Source organism: Primulina eburnea, chromosome 9 (genome assembly GCF_022965805.1).
Source record: "Primulina eburnea isolate SZY01 chromosome 9, ASM2296580v1, whole genome shotgun sequence".
NCBI lineage: Eukaryota > Viridiplantae > Streptophyta > Magnoliopsida > Lamiales > Gesneriaceae > Primulina > Primulina eburnea.
The window spans coordinates 4311973-4332182 of NC_133109.1; the positions used below are offsets into that span (position 1 = coordinate 4311973).

A 20210-nucleotide genomic window follows, 5' to 3' on the forward strand; every position below is an offset into this window, starting at 1 on the left:
TGAGACAAATCTCTTATTTTGGTATTCCATGAAAAGTATTACTTTTTATGCTAAGAGTATTACTTTTATTGTGAATATCGATATGATTGACTCGTCTCACAAATAAAAATTCGTTAGACCGTCTCACAAAAAACGTATTCTATTAGTTTTATTGAAAATATAAATATAAATTTTGTTTTTCTTCTGCTCTTCCTTTTATTGGGTCCCACGTCACAAATTTCAAAATGAAAGACCCCGCGGTGATTTAATTTTAAAAATAAAAAAAATAACGAAAAGAAATTTCGTTTATTTTAAGCGTCCTTCCGCACTCTCCCGCTCACCAGTTGTCCTTTGCTTACAACATGTGAAGATTCCAAGTGTCTTCACATTTGTACCATTTCTCAGTAAAAAGCCTTCAAATCTTTGCAAAATTACCTCGTTTTAAGCAAAAACCAAAAGAGAGACAATGGGAAAAGCTACGAGGTGGCTCAGAGGGCTGTTCGGGATGAAGAAGGACAAGGAAAACGCGGAGAAAAATTCGAAGAAGAGGTGGGGTTTAGTCAAATCGGTGAAAGATTCGGGCCACATTCCTTCGAATAAAGAAGGGGATATTCCGCCTGCGGACACGACGGCGTGGCTGAGATCTTACATTTCTGATGCGGAGAAAGAGCAGAACAAGCATGCGATTGCGGTGGCTGCCGCCACGGCTGCGGCTGCTGATGCAGCGGTGGCTGCCGCTCAGGCGGCGGTGGCTGTGATCCGGCTCACCAGACAAGGTAGACTGGCTTCGTTTTCCGGTGGCAGGGAGAAATGGGCTTCTGTGAAGATACAGACTGTGTTCAGAGGTTATTTGGTTAGTGGGATTTTTAAAATTATTTTTTCTATATTTTTATGGCTTTTCTGAATTCTTCAGGCTCTTGAGTGGACGAAATTCAATTTGGTATTTGTTGTCTAGTAATTTATGTTGGTTGGATTTATCAATTGATCACGTACTAATTATGATTGGAATCACTGCGTTTATCCGTTTGTTGCATATCTGAAATTTCAAATTTGAATTTTCTGTTCCCTCAACTGGTTCCAATTGCTATTCTTTTTACAAATTGTGCCACCAATTTGCTGTTTTTTCTTGAAAATATTTACATGAATGAAGAAGGGTTCAAATCTTCATCCCTGTTTTTCGTGCGAATTTACTGTTAATATGATCTGAATTTGGTGTTTTGCAAGGCCCGAAAAGCGCTAAGAGCTTTAAGAGGACTGGTGAAGTTGCAGGCTCTTGTTAGAGGCTACCTCGTGAGGAAACGCTCTGTTGCAACTCTAAACAGCATGCAAGCTCTTATTCGGGCTCAGGCCGCTATCAGGTCCCAAAGGGCCCGTCGTTCCGCAAACATCGACCACAGATACCAAGCTCGAAAGTCCATTGTGAGAATGAATTCGTTGTGATTTTGTTGATATTTTATGATTCTGGGATTCCTGATAACAATGGCTTCTTTGTTTAATTTACAGGAAAGGTTTGATGAGACTAGGAATGAGTTTCACAGCAAGAGGTTTTCGGCTACTTGTGATCCTTCTCTCAATCCATACGATGACAGCCCGAAAATAGTGGAAATCGATACCTTCAGGCCAAAATCTACCTCGCGGAGAATGCACGCTCCGGAGTATTTTGAAGACCAGTACTACTACCAAGGGATGTCGTCGCCTCTTCCGTGCCCGACTCCTGCTCATTTATCAATCCCCAATCGTCAAGAATTCGATTGGAGGTTCATTGCGGAGGACTACAAATTTGCTACCGCGCAAAACACCCCAAGATTCGGTAACTTGGGCGAATCGATCACTCCATCCAAGAGCGTGTGTGGAGATGGCTTCTTCAGGTCATACTCCTACTGTCCTAACTATATGTCAAACACGCAATCCTTTACGGCAAAGCTACGGTCCCATAGTGCCCCGAAACAAAGGCCCGAGCCAATTCCGAAGAAGAGGCTTTCGTTGAATGAAATAATGGCATCAAGAAGTAGCTTTAGTGGAGTTAGGATGCATAGGAATTGTTCTCAAGTTCATGAAGATGTTGAACTTTAGGTGTCTTGTTTTGTTGCTTTGCCAATGAAATTCACAAAATTCATAGTGGACCCATAGATGACATGAATGTCTGTTTTTTTTTTTTTTGGTTCATAGAGAAGTTCTTAAAATATGAAATTAAAGTTTCTTCTTATTCAATTTAAAGTAAGTGTTTTTGTGAGACGGTATCATTAATCTTTCTCTGTAAGACGGGTCAATCTTACCGATATTCACAATAAAAAATAATATTCTTAACATAAAAAGTAATATTTTTCCATGGATGATCCAAATAAGAGACCCGATTAACGAAATACGAAACGTGAGATCATTTCACACAAGTTTTTGTCTTCAATTTATATATCAACATTTAGTTGACACAAAAGCTTTGTTTAAGACAATCTCACGAATCAATTTTGTGAGACAGATATCTTATATTGGTCATTCATAAAAAATTATTATTTTTTATGTCAAAATAATTAATTATTATTGTAAATATTAATAAAATTGATCAATTTTACAGCTTTCATAAATAAAGATACGTAAAACTATAAAACTTTTAAAAATACATACAGAAGGTAAATTATGGGTTTATTCTATTTACAGAAATTCTACGGACATTCTCTCCAACCTTTTCTTTTCATGCTTTTTACTTGGGCTATAGATGAACAATGAAAATTAGAAATGTGGGGCCGAGTATGTATATATATATATATATATATATATATATATATATATATATATATATATATATATATATATATATATATATTTGATATCCTGCACACCTATCGTACACATTTTTGTGAACATCGATGAGATGTCACTCGTCAATTGGACGTGGTACGTTGTTAATACACAAGTATCTCTCAATTTACAAAAATATTTAATTTTTATTTAATAAAAAACTATAAAAACATATTTTAATAGTTTTATTATCTCACTTACAAAAATCATATCTCATCAACTTTCCAAAATTAATAAAATTAATAAGATATTTTAATTTATATTTTGAATTTTTAAATGAATATATCACTCATAATATTTAAAATTATAATAAAACTCATGAATTTTAAGGAATATTTTTTTTATCACATTTTAATTAGTTATTAAAAATCTAATAAAAAATCATTTCACCGGTACCAATTAAATTTCTTTTCAAAAGTTGGTGATCCAAATGACCAAATGTATAAGAATTTTGGCTCAACACATCTTCTAAGGTAAAAAAATGTATAAAAAAAATTCCCATTTCATTTTATAACCAAACTTTATATATAAAAAAACCAATCTTGTGGAATTTCATCATAAATTAATTTTTCTATATTATTCTACTTTATTGTTTAAAATAATTTTACAGTGAATCATTAAATAATGTTGTATTAATATTACAATAACTTAAATAATATAATTCATTTCCAACACCATATTTGCTTTGTTACCTTAATTTTCGCGAAAAGTTAATGATCTTTTCCGTTAATTGTTAACTGTAATTTGGCGTATGTGTGCTGTCAAATAAATTAATTCGTATAATTTAACGCTCCTTTAACTATCTTTTTTCTTAAAAAAAAAAATTCAAAGTGGTATTAGATTCTGTTTTGAAAAAAAAGTACAAGCTTTTTCTTTATTTTTTCCATTCTTTTTCAACCTCGAAAAAATTGTTATTTTTACTTTATTTAAAATCGTGTTAGAATTACAAATTGTTAGCTTTTTCAAGTGATTTTTGAATGATGAAGGTTTTTTTTTTGGAAATTGTAAAACTTTTCCCACCTTAGAAGTACTTTACTGGTTAAAAGGCACAACTAGATGGTTGTTTTTGGCTATTGTGCTTTTTTTCTATCTTTATCCATCGAACATGTTATATTAAAAAAATAAGATATGTTACTCTATGCATAAAATATAGAATGAAACGGTCTCACGAGTCGTATTTTGTGAAACGAATCTCTTATTTGAATCATCCATGAGAAAATGTTACTTTTTGTCCTAAGAGTATGATTTTCTATTGTGCATCACAATATACATACTCTAAAATATAATCGACCATGAAAAAATGTTTAAAATTTGATAATCACATAATTATAATATTTAATATGTAATCGAAATTTTATGATATGTTGAGAAATAATAATTGATTAAAAATACTATTAAATAAATAAATAAATCATACAATAAAAGCCTCCATCTTATTGACAAAAAAGAGTACCACAATTTCATCCAAGTTTAACGAAAATTGCAACCAGGGCCTATGAACCGACCCAGCCGACCATGGTGGTCGGCGGCCGACTTGAGCATTACCCAGTATCTGCCTCGGGTCTCCCTAACGACCATGGTCAGACGGACCCAACAATGGTTCAATCTATTTCGACCGATCCTTCAACGATTTCAACACAAACTTCTTGTACCAGCTTGAAAGCAGTAAGAAGCACCGCATGACTGGGCTGAGTCTATTCAATACTAAACAGCTAGATCAAGAAAACCTGCGAGGTATATTTAGAGGTTCAGTAAGGTATGGCGATAAGGGGTACCAATAAGGATGACAATTTTCCTCACGGGTTTGGAGCCCCGCTTGGAAAACTCGATACAGAGGATTGGGATCCTCGATTTTTTCGGGTTTGGAGATTTTTTTAAATCTCGATGTAATTCCCGACGAGTATAAGATTACTATCACCATCTTTGAACCCATCCCAAAAATAATATCAATAATAAAATAATAGTATTATAAGTATTAATAATATTATTTTTTAAAATATTAATATTATAATTAATAATAATAGATAATAATAAGCTTTAGTTTGAAAATTTTTTTGAATTCATCGTCGTTTTACCATATTAATAATTTTTGAAACGGGAATGGGGACGAAGATGAGAATTTGATCCCGAAGTTTCAGGTATGGGGATTCCCTGAATTCGAAAAAGCGGGGATCGGGACGGGTATAAGGATGGGGATGTAATTCGAGGACGGGGATGGTGATAGCAAAACCACCCCCGCCCCGTCACATTGCCATCCCTAGGTACCAGCAGCCACCCCTGATATGTTGGTGAGAGCCTTCATGCAAGGGCTGAGGGGTCTTCCGGTCACTGGTGAAGAAGCCCTCAACCAATATGGACGAGCGGAGAAATTTTTGAACATAGAGGAAGTATACATATCACACAAGGAACATAAAGTTGCAACCAAGGCACCGATGGATAATAGAATCAAATCGAACCAACGGAGAATTGAATTATATCTCAAAAACCGCGGTAACTGGATGAATGAAATCCAATATGATATTTATATTTTTCACTAATTATAATATGGGATTGATAATAATTGATTTCGTTCTGCTTTTAAGAAGTAAGTATTTATGATATTGTACATGATGATGTGCATGTGTCTTAACATATTTGATTTATGAATATGTTGAGTTCATGATGAATGTCACAATGGAAATGACAGCATATCTGTTCGAATTATCATACCTTGATATTGGTGAACATCCAAATGAAAATTTTCTGTACAATATGTTAACTCGATTTTGTGAAAGTCGTCTTAAAAAACATTCAACTGTATCAACTGTACTCCAACGATTACATAAGTGATGCATAGGAAACACTATTTTAGACACGGTTATGGAACATCCTAAAACTTTTCACCTCACTGCAGCTCTTTGTTAGGGGCTTGTACCCGCAAAATTCGGCGAAGGCTCGCTAGATTTCTTCGATGCGACCGGCCTATAAAGAGTGTAAGGCTTGTACAAGTTCAAGCCAGTACCACAGCTCTTTGAAGCTTTGAGTTTCCTTCTATATGGAGGAGTTGTTTTCTTTGCCAAATCTTCTATGCTTGTCACTCTTGACAGGTTTGTAAAAGACTCTGATTTCCCTTCATAAAACTTTGACAGCCCTTTTCTGCACAACAGCATATTCCATCTATGAATAATGTAAATATACTCATTTCTGTAAGTGAATAATCCAAAAAAAATCTTGATTTGATCTTCCCTGAACCTTCGTGTTTGTCAAAATTATAATCCAAAAAGACATACTAAAAAGATGTAACAGTACTTTTGGACATGTAATATTGATCATTTGTTTCACAGAAGATGAAAGATCCATATTATTACTCCTCAAAGTTTTCGAAACAAAACGTAAATCGAAAGGTCTGATTCCACTTACTTGATAGGCAATTGTGCCATCAACTCTGATAAATCATACGAAGCCGGGCTCGAATTCGATGAGGATGCATCATCTGTTGTATCACATGAGGATGAAAACGATCCCGATTCATTCGAAAGCATTGAATCCTCCTCCTCTATGAAGGATGACGATGAATCTTGATCGATGTTCTTGATATGATCTCGATTTGAAAACAATGAATCTTGGAACACACGACGAATCTTGCCTTCTGCCATGTCGATCAGGATGCAAAATTAATTTGTATAAACTCAAATCCTAAAATGTCAGATACATATATATATATAGGCAGGCATATACGTATTGTAGAATATTTCAATCTCTGTGTGTGTGTGTGTTTTTAGTGTGTGAAACATGAAGCTTTTGCGACCATGCAATGGGAACACATATTAAATCGAGGGGATTAGGTTTGGGTGTTTTGCCTGTGGAATAATAAAATATAAACCACATGTAGTTATCGGGTCAAGGAACCGACACGTGGGATATAGGCTGTACTAAAATTCTTATTGGATAGACTTTAAAGTTTGATAAGCTCTCATTTAATTTGCCGTAAGACAGATTCAAATTTTGACAAAAACTTGTGTGAGATGGTCTCACGGATCGTATTTGTGAGACAGATCTCTTATTTGGGTCATCCATGAATAAGTATTACTTTTTATGCTAAGAGTATTACAATTTATTGGTAGGGTTGACCCGTCTCACAGATTAAGATCCGTGAGACGGTCTTACATGAGACTCACTCTCAAATTTTTAGTTTTGTTAACAAATTAAGAAACTAAATGTGGTATTGCACCAGAATCTCATGTTTAAGAAAGATATCTATGGATAGGTCCATCAAGATAAACGCCCTTAATTAAATATCAAGTTTCAGAATGATATCTATGGATAGGTCTTTCAAGATCAACACTCTTAATTAAATATAAAGTTTGAACGTTCGATTTATTCATTTACTATATTGATTTGTAGCAGCATCCTTATCTATTCCCTCACTCTATTCACAGTATCTGACTTGAACGTCGGAAGGACTACGCCGGGATACCCTCCCTAATTTCAATCCTAGAATAAATTATAGGTCTGCATTCGATTAGTATCATCTGCTGGAATATGACTCTAAATTTTCAGTGAGTATCACAAACACTCTCTTTTATATTTAGATTTAATTGTAACAAACTTTTTTATCTCTAAAAAAAAAGCAAATCTTTTACGATTTTTTTTTTAATCTATGCTTCGAATCTATTAATTGGATCTAATACGAAATCAGAAATCGATCGAGACTCTTACTAGGTAGAATTATGCACATCCAAATATTATTAATAATAAAGACCAGAGTATGTCTTTTGTGAGATGATCTCACGAATCTTTATCTGTAAGACAATCAACACTACCGATATTCTCAATAAAAAAAATAACATAAGAAGTAATATTTTTTCATGGATGACCCAAATAAAAGATCTGTTTCATAAAATACGATCCTGAAATCATCTCAAATAATTTTTTGTCTAAAGACTATTACATTGAAATGAAGTAAATACATTTTATTCGAAATTTTTGTAGTCCTCGAAAACAAAATAAATTAGTATATTCGGATAAAATTTTGAATTCTCGTCGAAACTTTAGACGTGTGTTGATAACTGATTCGGTGCATTCACGATGATTTGGTCAAATTAGTTTTGACAATCTTAAAGTGTATTTATCTATTTGGCATCATTTTTCCCCTTTTGTAGGGATAGCCTTATCTTGAGAACCGACGTTATCTTTTCTGATGGGTTTTGACATTAATTATGATTTTCTTTTGGTGCAATGGTGCTCACATTTTTTTTGGTCGTATGAGTAGTGTATTTATTTATTCAACATATTATATGTATATTGAGTAGATAAATCATGATCACTGATTCAACTATAAATATGTAGTTATGATTCATTACTCAATACACATATGAGTAGGTCTCATGTGAGATCGTCTCATGAATCCTAATCTGTGAGACAGGATCAACCATAACTATATTCACAATAAAAAGTAATAATCTTAGCATAAAAAGTAATACTTTTTCATAGATTATCCAAATAAAGATCCGTCTCATAAAATATGACTCGTGAGACCGTCTCACACAAATTTTTGCCTACACATATTATATGATGAGTGAATGAGAACTATATGATATCTATATAAATAACACCTACAAATTGACTTTGGGATAAGTTGTACAGCTTGTAGGCAAGATTATATCCAAGTCACCATCTAGAATTAAAGAAGGATTTATTTAAAGCATATTAAATATTTAAGTTGTCTTTTACATTGTGATTTTGCTAATATTTGGGGAACATATTTTCTTTAATTAATCTCGATATTGTTTTTAATTTCGACCAATTGAATATTCACAAAAACTCTTATAATATCGTCTCACGAATCTATTTTATGATATGATATATATCTCTAATCCAACTACACACATGAAAAAATATTATTTTTTATATCAATATATTACTTTTTATTATAAATATAGATCAAACTTCAAAGACCCGTAGTGTCATAAAAATATTTATTATCATTATTACAACTCTCTCTCTTATGGTGGGTTCCGATGTGGGGCAATCTCCAATCAACTGTTAGGTATGGACCTAGATAGAGATGTAATCGAGTCGAGCCGAGCCGAACTCTTGAATGTTTGAGCTTGGTTCGTTTATTATCGAGCCGAGCTCGAGCTTTATTTAACGAATATATGCATGACTCACGAGCTTATTCAAACCTTTATCGAGCCTAAACAAGCTTAATAAATATGAATTATACATTTAAATTTTCATTAAATTAATTAAAAAGTAAATTATATATTTAAAGAAAAATATATTATTCTTATTAAAATTTATAAATCTATTATAACAAATAAATTTAATAGATTTTTCTATATATTTCATAAATAATATGTAAAATTAATAAATCAAATATCAAAACTATTATTTTTTCATCTAAAAGATTAATAATGAACTTATCAACCAACATGTTTACGAGTTAACGAGCCGAATATTGTAAAGTTTGAGTTTGATTTGTTTATCTTAACGAGCCTCATTAAACAAGCTCAAACGAACTTTTATCGAATCGAGCTTTGAATAGCTCACAAACGATTTGGTTCGTTTACATCTCTAGACCCAGATAAATGAGACAAACGATTTGATTCGTTTACATCTTCATACCAAGATAAATGAGCGAGGGGTGTTAACTCTTTGAAGCTCTCTGCGAGAAATGGTGAAGAATCGGTCATCATCCCGACAGATGTAGGATCTCTTGGACAACAACGGTCGCGTGGGTTAGGTTCTATCCCCCAAAGCAATTAAGCGAGAAACATTTAAGATTCAAACGCCAAATTTTACAGGCCAGCAAGAAGGTTCATATTGAGATCATTGGTGAGAATATTTTTCTACTTTACTTCAATTTTCCCCTTGACCGTCGACATGCCCTTCTTGATGGTCCTTGGATTTTTTTTCACGGAATAAGTGGTTTTTCAAGCACCGACCAGACTACAAAAACTAGCAGACATGGTATTTGATGAAATACCTATGCGGGTGCAATGTCATAACGTTTCGCTGGCGTATATATTGTCGAACATCCTTCACAATATCGGGTTAAGAATAGGAAGGGTTATTGAAGTGAATGCAGGGGAAAATGGTAATTATATGAGGTTTGCTCTTATCCATGTTGCTCTGGATATTACTCAACCATTACGTCAGGGTATTTGGGTATAACCGGAAGGTTCTAAGGAAGAGTTATGTATCATTATAGTCTATGAACATGTGGCCGGATATGACATGTCCAGTTGTGATACACGAGTTGAGGAAGAAGATGCATAGTCCTTTGGTATTTGTTTTAGGGCGTCATCCTTCTCAGGTTAGAGGCAAGCTCAATATCAGAAGACTAACAGCACACAAAGCAATGAATCCCCGAGTGGTCCATCTCAAGAAATGGAAGATGATGTTGATAGGCTGGCAAAGACGCCAATGGGCTCTGCTTCTCCTAAGGAGCAGAGTAAAACAGATGAAAACTCAATGCTCCCAATTGATCGTCAATCAAAAACTAGTCATCTCCAAGTGGTTGAGCCCCAAAGGCATTTGTTGAAACAGAATTTTGAAGAGGGGCTAGTCATGCCAAATATTAACTCTAATAGGAAAAAGTGGAAGCGCATGGCCAGTGGTTATTTGGACATGGATGCAATAAACCAAATTACATCATCAGACATACCTACTGGGAAACGTTTAATAGCAGGCTAGGACACTTCTCCTTAAATTACCAAGCGAGTCAATGCCAACGACAATAATGCAAATGGTGACTCTAATCCAACGATGGTGTGCAGCCCCACTAATCCCATTGAGTTTTCTAATCTGGAATGCACGGAGGCTTGGGAACCAACTAGCAATCTTAGAATTACTATGGCTTATTGCCGAAAGAAACTTACAGCTCTTATTTATTTGTGAAACCAAACTTCGAGTATCATAATGCCGGTTATTGACTCATCTTTATAATTTTAATGGCCATTTTGCTATAGATTGCCAACAGAGAAGTGGAGGGATTTCACAGATCACTTCAATAAAAATAGGCAGAACTAAGTGGAAAATAGTTGTTTCTTGATTAAATAAAATTGAAAAGAATTGAGTTGCAACCAACTGCATATATATTAAATTTGAAAATAGAATTAGTATAAATTGAATGTAAAAATTGAAAATGCCTTGCTCTAGTCGTTGGAAAAATAATTGTATCTCATGGCTTATGAATGCATACGGGGAATGGTGTACTGACAATCAAAGCTTGGCTGTAGTCACTTTAGAATATTTTGATAATCTATTTCATCGTCAAGCTCGACAATGGAGGAAATTGAGGCTGCAACAAATTTCACTGAACCTATCGTGGATGATCACATGAATGAAATTTTGGGTGAGGCATTTACTGCGGAGGAGGTCAAGAGGGCAGTTTTTTATTTGCACCCGTCCAAAGCTTTAGGGGCGGATGGATTTACTGCACTGTTTTATCATAAAATTTGGTGACAATTGGAGCAGAAATTATAGCAGCTACTATATCAATTCTTAATGGTCAGGGGGGCCCAACTGGAATAATACCTTTATTACACTCATGCCAGAATTCCAGGAGTCAACATCACTGAAAGAACTTCGTCCAATTAGCCTGTGCAATACGTGCTACAAAATTTTAGCACATGCTATAACAAACATGTTCAGAACGATTCTGGCCCAAATTATTGATCCCTACCGAGCTCATTCATCCCTGGAAGATTGATCATAGATAAAGTTGTCATGAGGTTCGAGTGTATGCATTAGATACAGAATAACAGAACGGCCAAAGATGGGTTTGCTGCACTCAAATTAGACATCACCTAAAGTTATTTTTCTGTGGCTAGCATCTTGGGACTACATCCCTACGTCAACTAACCTTGTAACGCATCATGTCCCAGCAAATGGTGTGCTTAATATGTATGATTCATAATGCAACTATTAGTCACTGTCTTATATTTTGTCTAATGTTAAAATGTGTTTGGAAAACTACAATTTATTGGGATTTTTTGAAAATGTTTTGCTTTGCATCCTTTCTTAATTGTGTGCTGGAAATATTGACTCGTTTTGGGGGTGAGGAAATGGAATTGTTTGCCATGATAATGTGGGGTGTCTGGTTAGAAACTTGTGAGCATACTCGTGAACTAGTGGGAAACCATCACAATGTTAAGGTTGATTGGGTGTTTGTGCTGCTGGAAGCCTATCGTACGTATAGTTCGGTGTGTGAAAGTTTGTGCAACCGACTGTGATGCTCCCTAAATTTGGTACATCTTTGCGGATCCGAGCCCATCTCGGAATGACCCCTACCCCGCCAAAGGGTGAGGAGTCCAAGCCCACAGTCCTTAGCCCACAATTCCGGACCCTAACACAATTGAGGGATGCGAAGATATGCTCGTCAATAGATAAGGGACTCAATAAATGCGGGATACGGGTAAATCGAGACAAGATAAGGGTAGAGTCCTAGCCACCATCGAGATAGAGTCCTGGTGTTTGAAATCCCCCATCTCAAGTAAGGATCTATCTCGATAGGAGTTTTACCCTGGCATGAAAGCTCATCCTCTCCCTATAAATACCAGGTATTGGCATACGGTTTGATTCATTGACACTCCAATATTTACTTAACGCTATTATATTGCGCACTTAAGTTGGTTTCTCGGACTGACTTAAGCATCGAATGAACCACACCGGACAATCTCCCGGCCCCCCCTAACCCTCTTTTCATCTGTGCAGACTTCCAGAGTCCGACCCTACCTGTCCAGCTGTGAAGATTCGAAGACCCGCTCTCCAGACTGAACCTGAAGTCAGATTTTGGTATCATCAGACCGCATTCAGCCTTGATAGAGAATGGATACCCCCGATAGCATCAGAATTAAGACTTGATGTAGATGCGGGTTTTGATGGCAATGGAAATAGGTATAGCATTGGGGCAGTGATTCGAAACTCAAGTGGTTTTGCTCGGGGTGCAAAAGCGTGGATTGTTAGGCACCCGGGCTCGGTGAAGGGTGCTGATCTGTTGGCAATTCATGAAAGAATGGACCTGTGTTTACGGCTTGGCTTTACAAATATTTGCATCCATTCGGATTCCACCCAAGCTATTAAAGTTGTCCAACAACATGCAGAGGATCTTAGCTTGAACGGCTCAATCGCTTCAGAAATTCATGAGCTTATGCAGTCCAACATTTTCATTTCGATTACGCATATGTATCGGATGACAAATGGGGTAGCTCATCTTCTAGATCGGAAAACCCTTTTATCTTCTTCAATCTTAGAATTTACTAATGGTGGTTTCTACCTTAGCTTTCGGATTTTGTGTCGTTGGATGCCTTGAATTAATATTTATGAATGTTTTCCTTTCAAAAAAAATTTCACGCCACAAACAATATGAACTAAACTTAGAATACTCATCCTCGGCGTGGCACAAGTCATGTTGTTCGGGTATCTGGTAGTTCGTGCTTGGTACCAGATTTTTTTAGGTAGGTTTTTTTTATACTCGAACGGATTGTATGACCACTCAATTAGTCGGGTAGTTCGGGTTAGGGATGTAAATTAACTGAGCTACTTTCGCGAGTTTTTCAAGTCGTCTCGAAAAATATTTGATTCATGTTCGAGTTTATTGAATATCGAGTCGAACTTGAACATGTTCGAATTTTTTTCGAGTAGAACTCAAGCTCACATTATTTGATTCGATATTTCGCGAGCTTTATTTTATCAATATAATATAATTGTATATTAAATAAATAAATTTCAAGCTTTTCAGGTACTTATTTTTTAACAATAATTCAAATAGTTAATGAATATATTCGAATTTTTCGAGCTGATCTCGAACTTTAATCTCAACCGAATTTGAATAAAAAATTTCAAATTTCCAAATCGAGCTGAACTCGAATAAAATTAATTTGAGTCGAATTTGAACTTTCAAATTTTCATCATATTCCACCTTGATTTGGTTCGGTAACACCCTAATTCCAATTCAAGTTCAGTCAAATCGGATTTTACCTATTAGGGCAGCAAGAAATGTAAAGAACAATTAAACAAATATCATGTGTTGCGATGCAATTGAACAAATGTTGTTGAGTGTGTGTGATGTGTTTTGGCGACGTGAATTCCATCCGATAGGGATCGAGTCGGGGCCCAACACAGTGTAATATTCAATTATGAAACTCCATGTTTTCAATTTCGACCAAATTCAATCTCTGACTGATTATATGGATTTATTGCCGAAAAAAATTGGAAGAATTGCGCATGTGAGGACGATGATTATTGAAGAATTTCAATTGGAATATTTGAAAAACAACTGCCCATCGTCCCCAGGTCAAATCGATATCGCAGAGAACACTTTCGAGCAGAGTGCATTCAGATTCGCACAACGCCGATACACACAATCTCTGCTTTGCGATCTCAATCCTAAATAAGAAAATGGGGAAGAAGGTAAAAGAAATTAGGAACAAATCCCAAAAGAAACACACAGATATACATATCTAATATGTATATATAGGTGGCTGCTGTGAACAAACAAAACAGATTAGGGTTTTGAGGAGCACGTGAGCGGCTCCTACCCGAACTACCATTTCGCCAGTTCTTTTATTGAGGGAAGGTGCTTTGTGTTGTTTTTTGGGGGTTCGAGAATACATTTTTTCTTTTTATATTTGAAATTCCTAAGATGATTCGATTTATCTATAGCTCTTACTAATAAATGTCATTAGGGATGATCAAGATTTCGGTTAAATCGAACCGCTCGAACTGAACCAATTCGGAAATTCGATTCGGTTATTTTGGAAATTTGGTTTTCAAATTAAAAAAAATCGGTTATATCGGTTAATTCTGTTCGGTTACGGTTTTTCAAAATTTTGAAATCGGTTAACCGAATTACCGATATAATAAATACTATTATTTAATAAGTTTTTATTATTTATCAATTTTTATATATATTTTAATTTTAAAATTCATATAATATGTATTAATTGTCTTCAAACAAAACTTATACATTTGTGATATGTATGATTTTATGTTTTTATTCATTTTTGTAGACGATAGTGTTCGAGAAAAATTACATATATAGTTAAACTTAAAGCAAATTTTTTTTCTAAAAATTAATCGGCCAAAACTTGTGTGAGACGGTCTCACGGATCGTATTTGTGAGACAGATCACTTATTTGGGCCATCTATGAAAAAATATTACTTTTTATACTAATAGTATTAGTTTCTATTGTGAATATGGGTAGTGTTGACCCGTCTCGCAGATTAAGATCCGTGAGACGGTCTCACATGAGACTCATTCTATGAAAATTAATTCGGTCGATTCGATTATGATTAAATATTTCGGTTCGAATCGGTTATGCTAATTCGGTTCGGTCGACCGAATGCTCACCCCTAAATGTCATCATTGATATAATGGTGCAATCTAATAGTCGGAGAGTAGGTCTCTTGTGAGACGGTCTCACGAATTTTATCTGTGAGACATGTCAACCCTACCGATATTCATAATAAAAAATAATACTCTTAGCATAAAAAGTAATATTTTTTCATGGATGACCCAAATAAGAGATCAATCTAACAAAATATGACTCGTGAGATCGTTTCACACAAGTTTTTATCATATCTGGATAAATTTTCTCTACGTGATGTGGCAATGGAAACCTCCTCTCCTACTGAGCCATAACTCCAAATCAAAATCCTCTTAGATTATTAAGAAAATATCATCAGACTTCTTAATTTTAACACGATCTCTTAATTTTTACACAAAAAAATTTGCACGCAACGAGAATAACTTATATACACAACAAAAATTAGTCCAAACCCTCTTGCAATTAAGCGCATACAGTCAGTCATACAGAAGACTTATTAGACACTTTATTATACTAAAATAAATAAATTATCTCCCATTTATTTTACGGGAAATTGATACGGTGGCAATAAGAACCTCAGCCTTCAACGCTTCGGTAAATGCAAACCAGTATCAGAACAAAGAAAGACACGCCTATAAAAAGAATTCAAGCCCGAAGGGGAAAATTACTATATTCCTACAAAACAACAATCTTTGCAAGGGTGGAAGATGAAATGCCAGAAACTAAGGAACTTGTACAAATATAGGAGATCTACAGGCCCTGGTCGATAAGGTAGTCTCCCATCTTCTCAACAACCATGTTGCACTGTCCAGGCGTCATTGGTTCCTCATAGATGCCGAAAATGAGAGCTTGCCCAGTTTTCTTTATGGTTATACCGCCAGCCCCCTGTAATGGTCAAGATGGAAGAAAATAGAAAAAGTATATGAATTTAATGAAGAATGAAGAGATCGTGCCATGTCAATGTTCTTGTTCTGCTTAAAGAAAATTGGTGATGGGGAAATGGGAATGTAATCATCGTCACTCGTTTTTCAACACCATCCTCGAGACATTGTCCAAACGACCATCCATTAAAGTTTTTGTGAACACCGAGTTTAATGAGAAAAATTCTTTAAAGTCCATTTATTCTGCTGAAAGATGCACCAACTGCCTAGAGTTTCATCAGCCAGCGTCCAGCTATTTTACAAGGAATTTGTATCAATTTACAGAAAACAGACACACATATACCCAAGTGAAAAGACACTAAAAAGCTGAGTCCTGTATAGGTGTTGAAGCAAAGCTTCATGGGGTTTAAGAGGCAATCACACATAAAAGGGTACCGTGGAACATGATCAACGAAACGCAAGTGTCAAATATGATTATGTGCATAATCTGGATTTATAACATGGTAAACAACAGCTTGATAGCAGCCTGAAATTTGAATGTTCACCAAAATTTATCAAGAAACCGCAATCGAATATAAGAAAAGATACCTTCTTTCCACGAATAACAGCACCAGGCTCCCCCTGAATCACCATATACTTGTGGCCTCCTAGGTATAGTCCAGTAGGAGCAAGAAATCCAGGCTCCTCAAAATCCTTTGCAATGTTGGAAATCTCCTCGGGTTTGAACTGCACGAAAATACGTACATTTCATCAACAAGCAGTCACAACAGATGAGGTGTCAAAGCTTTCAAAATCAGCACATAATCCAAATGCATCGTCGTGACAGAGAACTTGTCCATCCAAACAAACGGCACGAGCCAAATTTTGACAAGGAAAATTAAAAATCCAATAAACGGATTTCACAAACCAACAGTAAGCATTGCATAGGACCAAACAACCATTCCATATCATGCTCACAAGGTGGAAAAGTTTCTGCTAAAATACTTAAACCATCCATCTATACAAAAAAATGACAAAATCAACAAAATCACGTCAAGAAATAAAATGAATGTTGGATCAAACACATACTTGATGAAAGCAAACCATAATGATAAATAAGGGCCACATGATGAAATAAATCCGCAGTTAATGTCACTCTACTATTTAGCTAGGGGTCAGAATTATATATATTTTTTAATTATATTTCGACTTTGAAAATGTTTTCAGTTGATTGATGAATGTGATAGATTTGTCCCATTGACGACAAAGAAATCGACTTTAGCATAATTCCAACCAAAATTATCGCAATTGAGAACACTACGACTCATTTTTTTTTATTGGAAATCAATTATTAAATACGTATCACAAATCACGTCATCAAACAATAAAATAACAAAATTTCATAGAATGGGCAAATCCCGATCGATCCAAACAGGACGCCAACAAATCAAACGAAATAATCTTAAAAATGATGGACCTGAGGGAAGGTGGAGCTCTGGGCCCAAACGCTCCCGTCTAGGCCGATGATGGCGGCGGCGGTGAGGTGAACGCCGTCCACATCGCACATCAAGTGATCGTCTACGTAAGTCTGCCACGACATGGTTCCGATTCAACTGTTGTTCGAATCTGGACTAGATTATTTGATTGATCTAACGTTAGCTTCTCTTGGATTCGTGATTGCTTGTGTGGGGCGTGGGGGGAAATAAATACGAACGAAATGTGGGAAAGTTATGAAGGAGAAATGGCGATGATTAATGGCCGTAGATTTTGTCGGAGCGGAGAGCATGCCGTGGGCATGGTGAGCGTAATTTCTTTTTTTTATTTATCGGATAAATAACATTTTTCGTTTTGGTAAAATAAAATTACCATCGCTTTTATGGTCAGAAGGTCTATTCGTGAAACGATATAATCATATTCATATTTATAATAATAAATAATATGATTAGCATACAAATTAATATATTTTTTCGTTTCACAAAATTAATTCTAAAATCGTTCCACATAAATTTTTGTGTTTTGTGCAATCTTCAAATTCAGCCTAATAAATCTAAAAAAACAACCATCCTTCTATTAAATTTATAGATGAGGTACATCATCTTTAGAATGATGAACATTCAGCGGAATTTCTAATATATATTTGTGGGAAAAGATTTAAAGAGCATTGTTCTTGGGTTATAATGTATTTTACAAAATTATAAGGTTAAATCAATTGGTAATAGACCTAGTTTCATGATAAAAGGCAAAGAGAAATTCAATCAATTTATTTGTAATAATCCAATGATCGAGCCTTTTTTGTACTAAAAATCTCCAATAAAAATTATTAAAAATTTCAAACTCAAAATTATCGTAAATGCACGATGCAAGTTACAGTATAGTGTGTAAAGATACAGATATCGTTCCATCGAGATTATATCACACAAATATTGATACGAATCTGGCCGGATATGACGTGCTAAGTCTTGCAACTCGAAACTTCAAAGAATTCGGCAAACATAACAATGAAATTGAAAGATATTTCAATGTTAATCAAGTGCTAAATTATGAAAATGAGGCCAAATCAAGAACCGAACCCGAGAGCCCTGTGCTAGGTAGCCAAATATTACTGCCCCAGCGCCAAAGGACCCGAGAGCCCCACACCAGGGCGGCCAAACATTACTGTCCTAGCGTGCCATGTACTGCCCAAGACGGTGAATTCCAGAAGCCTTGGCGCTAGGGTAGCCAAACATTACCGTCCCAGCGCGCTAAGTGCGTGAATAAATCTAATTTCTTTGTTTAGAGTCCAAATTAATTAGGCAACTAGATTTTTTATATCTTGTGGTTTTGAAAACAATATATACACGAATTTTATTCATTGTAAAGAACTTTTGAATGAATATTGAGTTTTATAATATTTTGTTACTTTTTCTTTCAAATTTCAAAGTTTGGCTTTGTATACACCTTTGTGTATTTCTCAAATCAAACTTATCAAATTTTAATACTTTGCGGCATTTGGCGATTGTTATTCACTCGGATTGTCAAAGATGAGTTCTTTGAAGGTTCGCTTGAGATCAATTATTTATCTCGTTAATAGTTGTTGTTAAGTTCTTTGTAATTTAGATGTGAATATTACACAATTATTTGATTCAAAAAGATCGGGACAACACAATATTTTCTTTGTTTCATCGAATCGAGGGCGTGACTCCGTTTTCGAGCGTGTTTGCTTTTTGTGGTCGAAAAATCGTATCATCTGGTATCACAGCTTTAGATTCATTTGATTCAAGTAAGTTTAGCCATTTTATTATTAGATCTATGTTTATCTTTCGTTTATTATCAGATCTGTTTTATCCTGTCGTTCTTGAGTCGGTGATTCTTGAAATTTCGTGAGTCATTCTTTGTCCTTTTTTTTTCCTTTTTTTTTTTCGAGTTTGCACAGCCACCCTTGTGCAATCCAAAAAAAAAATTTAAAAAGAAAAGAAAAGAGTACCAAAATTTCGAAAATTTTCCATAAATTGATTTTAGTATTTTGTTATATTCTTGGGAGTTATATTCAAGTGTATCTCACAATCAAAAAAAAATATGCGATTATTTAGCATTGAAGCTTGTTATTTTCTCAATTTTCAGTCATATTTAAGTGACTCTCCTAATAAAAAAAAAAAATCAAATTTCTTGTTTTTGCGCAGTCCGTGTAAGTCAGTTTGTAAATGTCGTGAAGTTTGAACTTGTGAGTTAGATGCACACAAGGTACAAAGCCTAAAAGTGTACTCTACGAGAGAACTCTCAAAAATCGAGTGAAATACTTGAGTGTAACGTTTATTTCTTGGAGTGACGTGAGAGGTATTTGTAGTAAGGACAAAAAAAAAGTCGACTGAATTTTCATTGGAGTGATTAATGAGAATTTGTGGTGAGGAAGCCTTATTTTTTATTGTTTTTCTACTAACCTTTACTTGCAGATATGATGTCTAACGATCGAAAATTTCCAACAATATTAGGAGGGTTGGATAAAATATGGGAGAAGGAATTTAAGCATCTACGTGAAAGTATAGGAGGTGCGAAGAAGATGAGACGTATGATATGCAAGATGATGAGAATAGGCGAGGTAGTAGATTTAGAGGGAATAGAGCGTTACACGTGGATCGTTATGATTATAGATGATGTGATGCGTATAATATGTATAGAAGCCGAGAAGGATATAGACTGAGTGGGAGGAAGATGACAGATCCATCTTTCAGTGGGGAGCCGATCCAAAGTTGTACCTTGAATGGGAGGAGAGGATGGAGTGTAT

The 20210-nt window shown here is 35.1% G+C and overlaps 3 protein-coding genes and 1 non-coding gene across 4 annotated transcripts; 1 reads left to right on the forward strand and 3 right to left on the reverse strand.

Moving 5' to 3' along the window:
* The first annotated feature begins 305 nt into the window (after positions 1-305).
* On the forward strand, positions 306-2098 carry LOC140842174 (protein IQ-domain 26-like). The gene is made up of 3 exons (XM_073209991.1): positions 306-832; positions 1204-1398; positions 1483-2098. The coding sequence occupies exons 1-3, from the start codon at positions 446-448 to the stop codon at positions 2050-2052; spliced, it is 1152 nt and encodes a 383-aa protein (XP_073066092.1). The 5' UTR covers positions 306-445; the 3' UTR covers positions 2053-2098.
* A 3369-nt stretch (positions 2099-5467) lies between these two features.
* LOC140842175 (uncharacterized) lies at positions 5468-6589 on the reverse strand. The gene is made up of 2 exons (XM_073209992.1): positions 6175-6589; positions 5468-5910 (listed from the first exon to the last, which is right to left on the reverse strand). Exons 1-2 carry the CDS (start codon positions 6408-6410, stop codon positions 5676-5678), a joined length of 471 nt encoding a protein of 156 aa, XP_073066093.1. The 5' UTR covers positions 6411-6589; the 3' UTR covers positions 5468-5675.
* A 7395-nt stretch (positions 6590-13984) lies between these two features.
* LOC140842219 (small nucleolar RNA snoR135) lies at positions 13985-14136 on the reverse strand. Its single transcript, XR_012120350.1, has one exon. It is a non-coding gene; the product is annotated as a small nucleolar RNA snoR135 (small nucleolar RNA).
* A 1394-nt stretch (positions 14137-15530) lies between these two features.
* Positions 15531-17751, reverse strand: LOC140841147 (profilin-1-like). Its single transcript, XM_073208360.1, has 3 exons — positions 17427-17751; positions 16559-16696; positions 15531-15974 (listed from the first exon to the last, which is right to left on the reverse strand). Exons 1-3 carry the CDS (start codon positions 17547-17549, stop codon positions 15840-15842), a joined length of 396 nt encoding a protein of 131 aa, XP_073064461.1. The 5' UTR covers positions 17550-17751; the 3' UTR covers positions 15531-15839.
* Positions 17752-20210: the final 2459 nt, after the last annotated feature.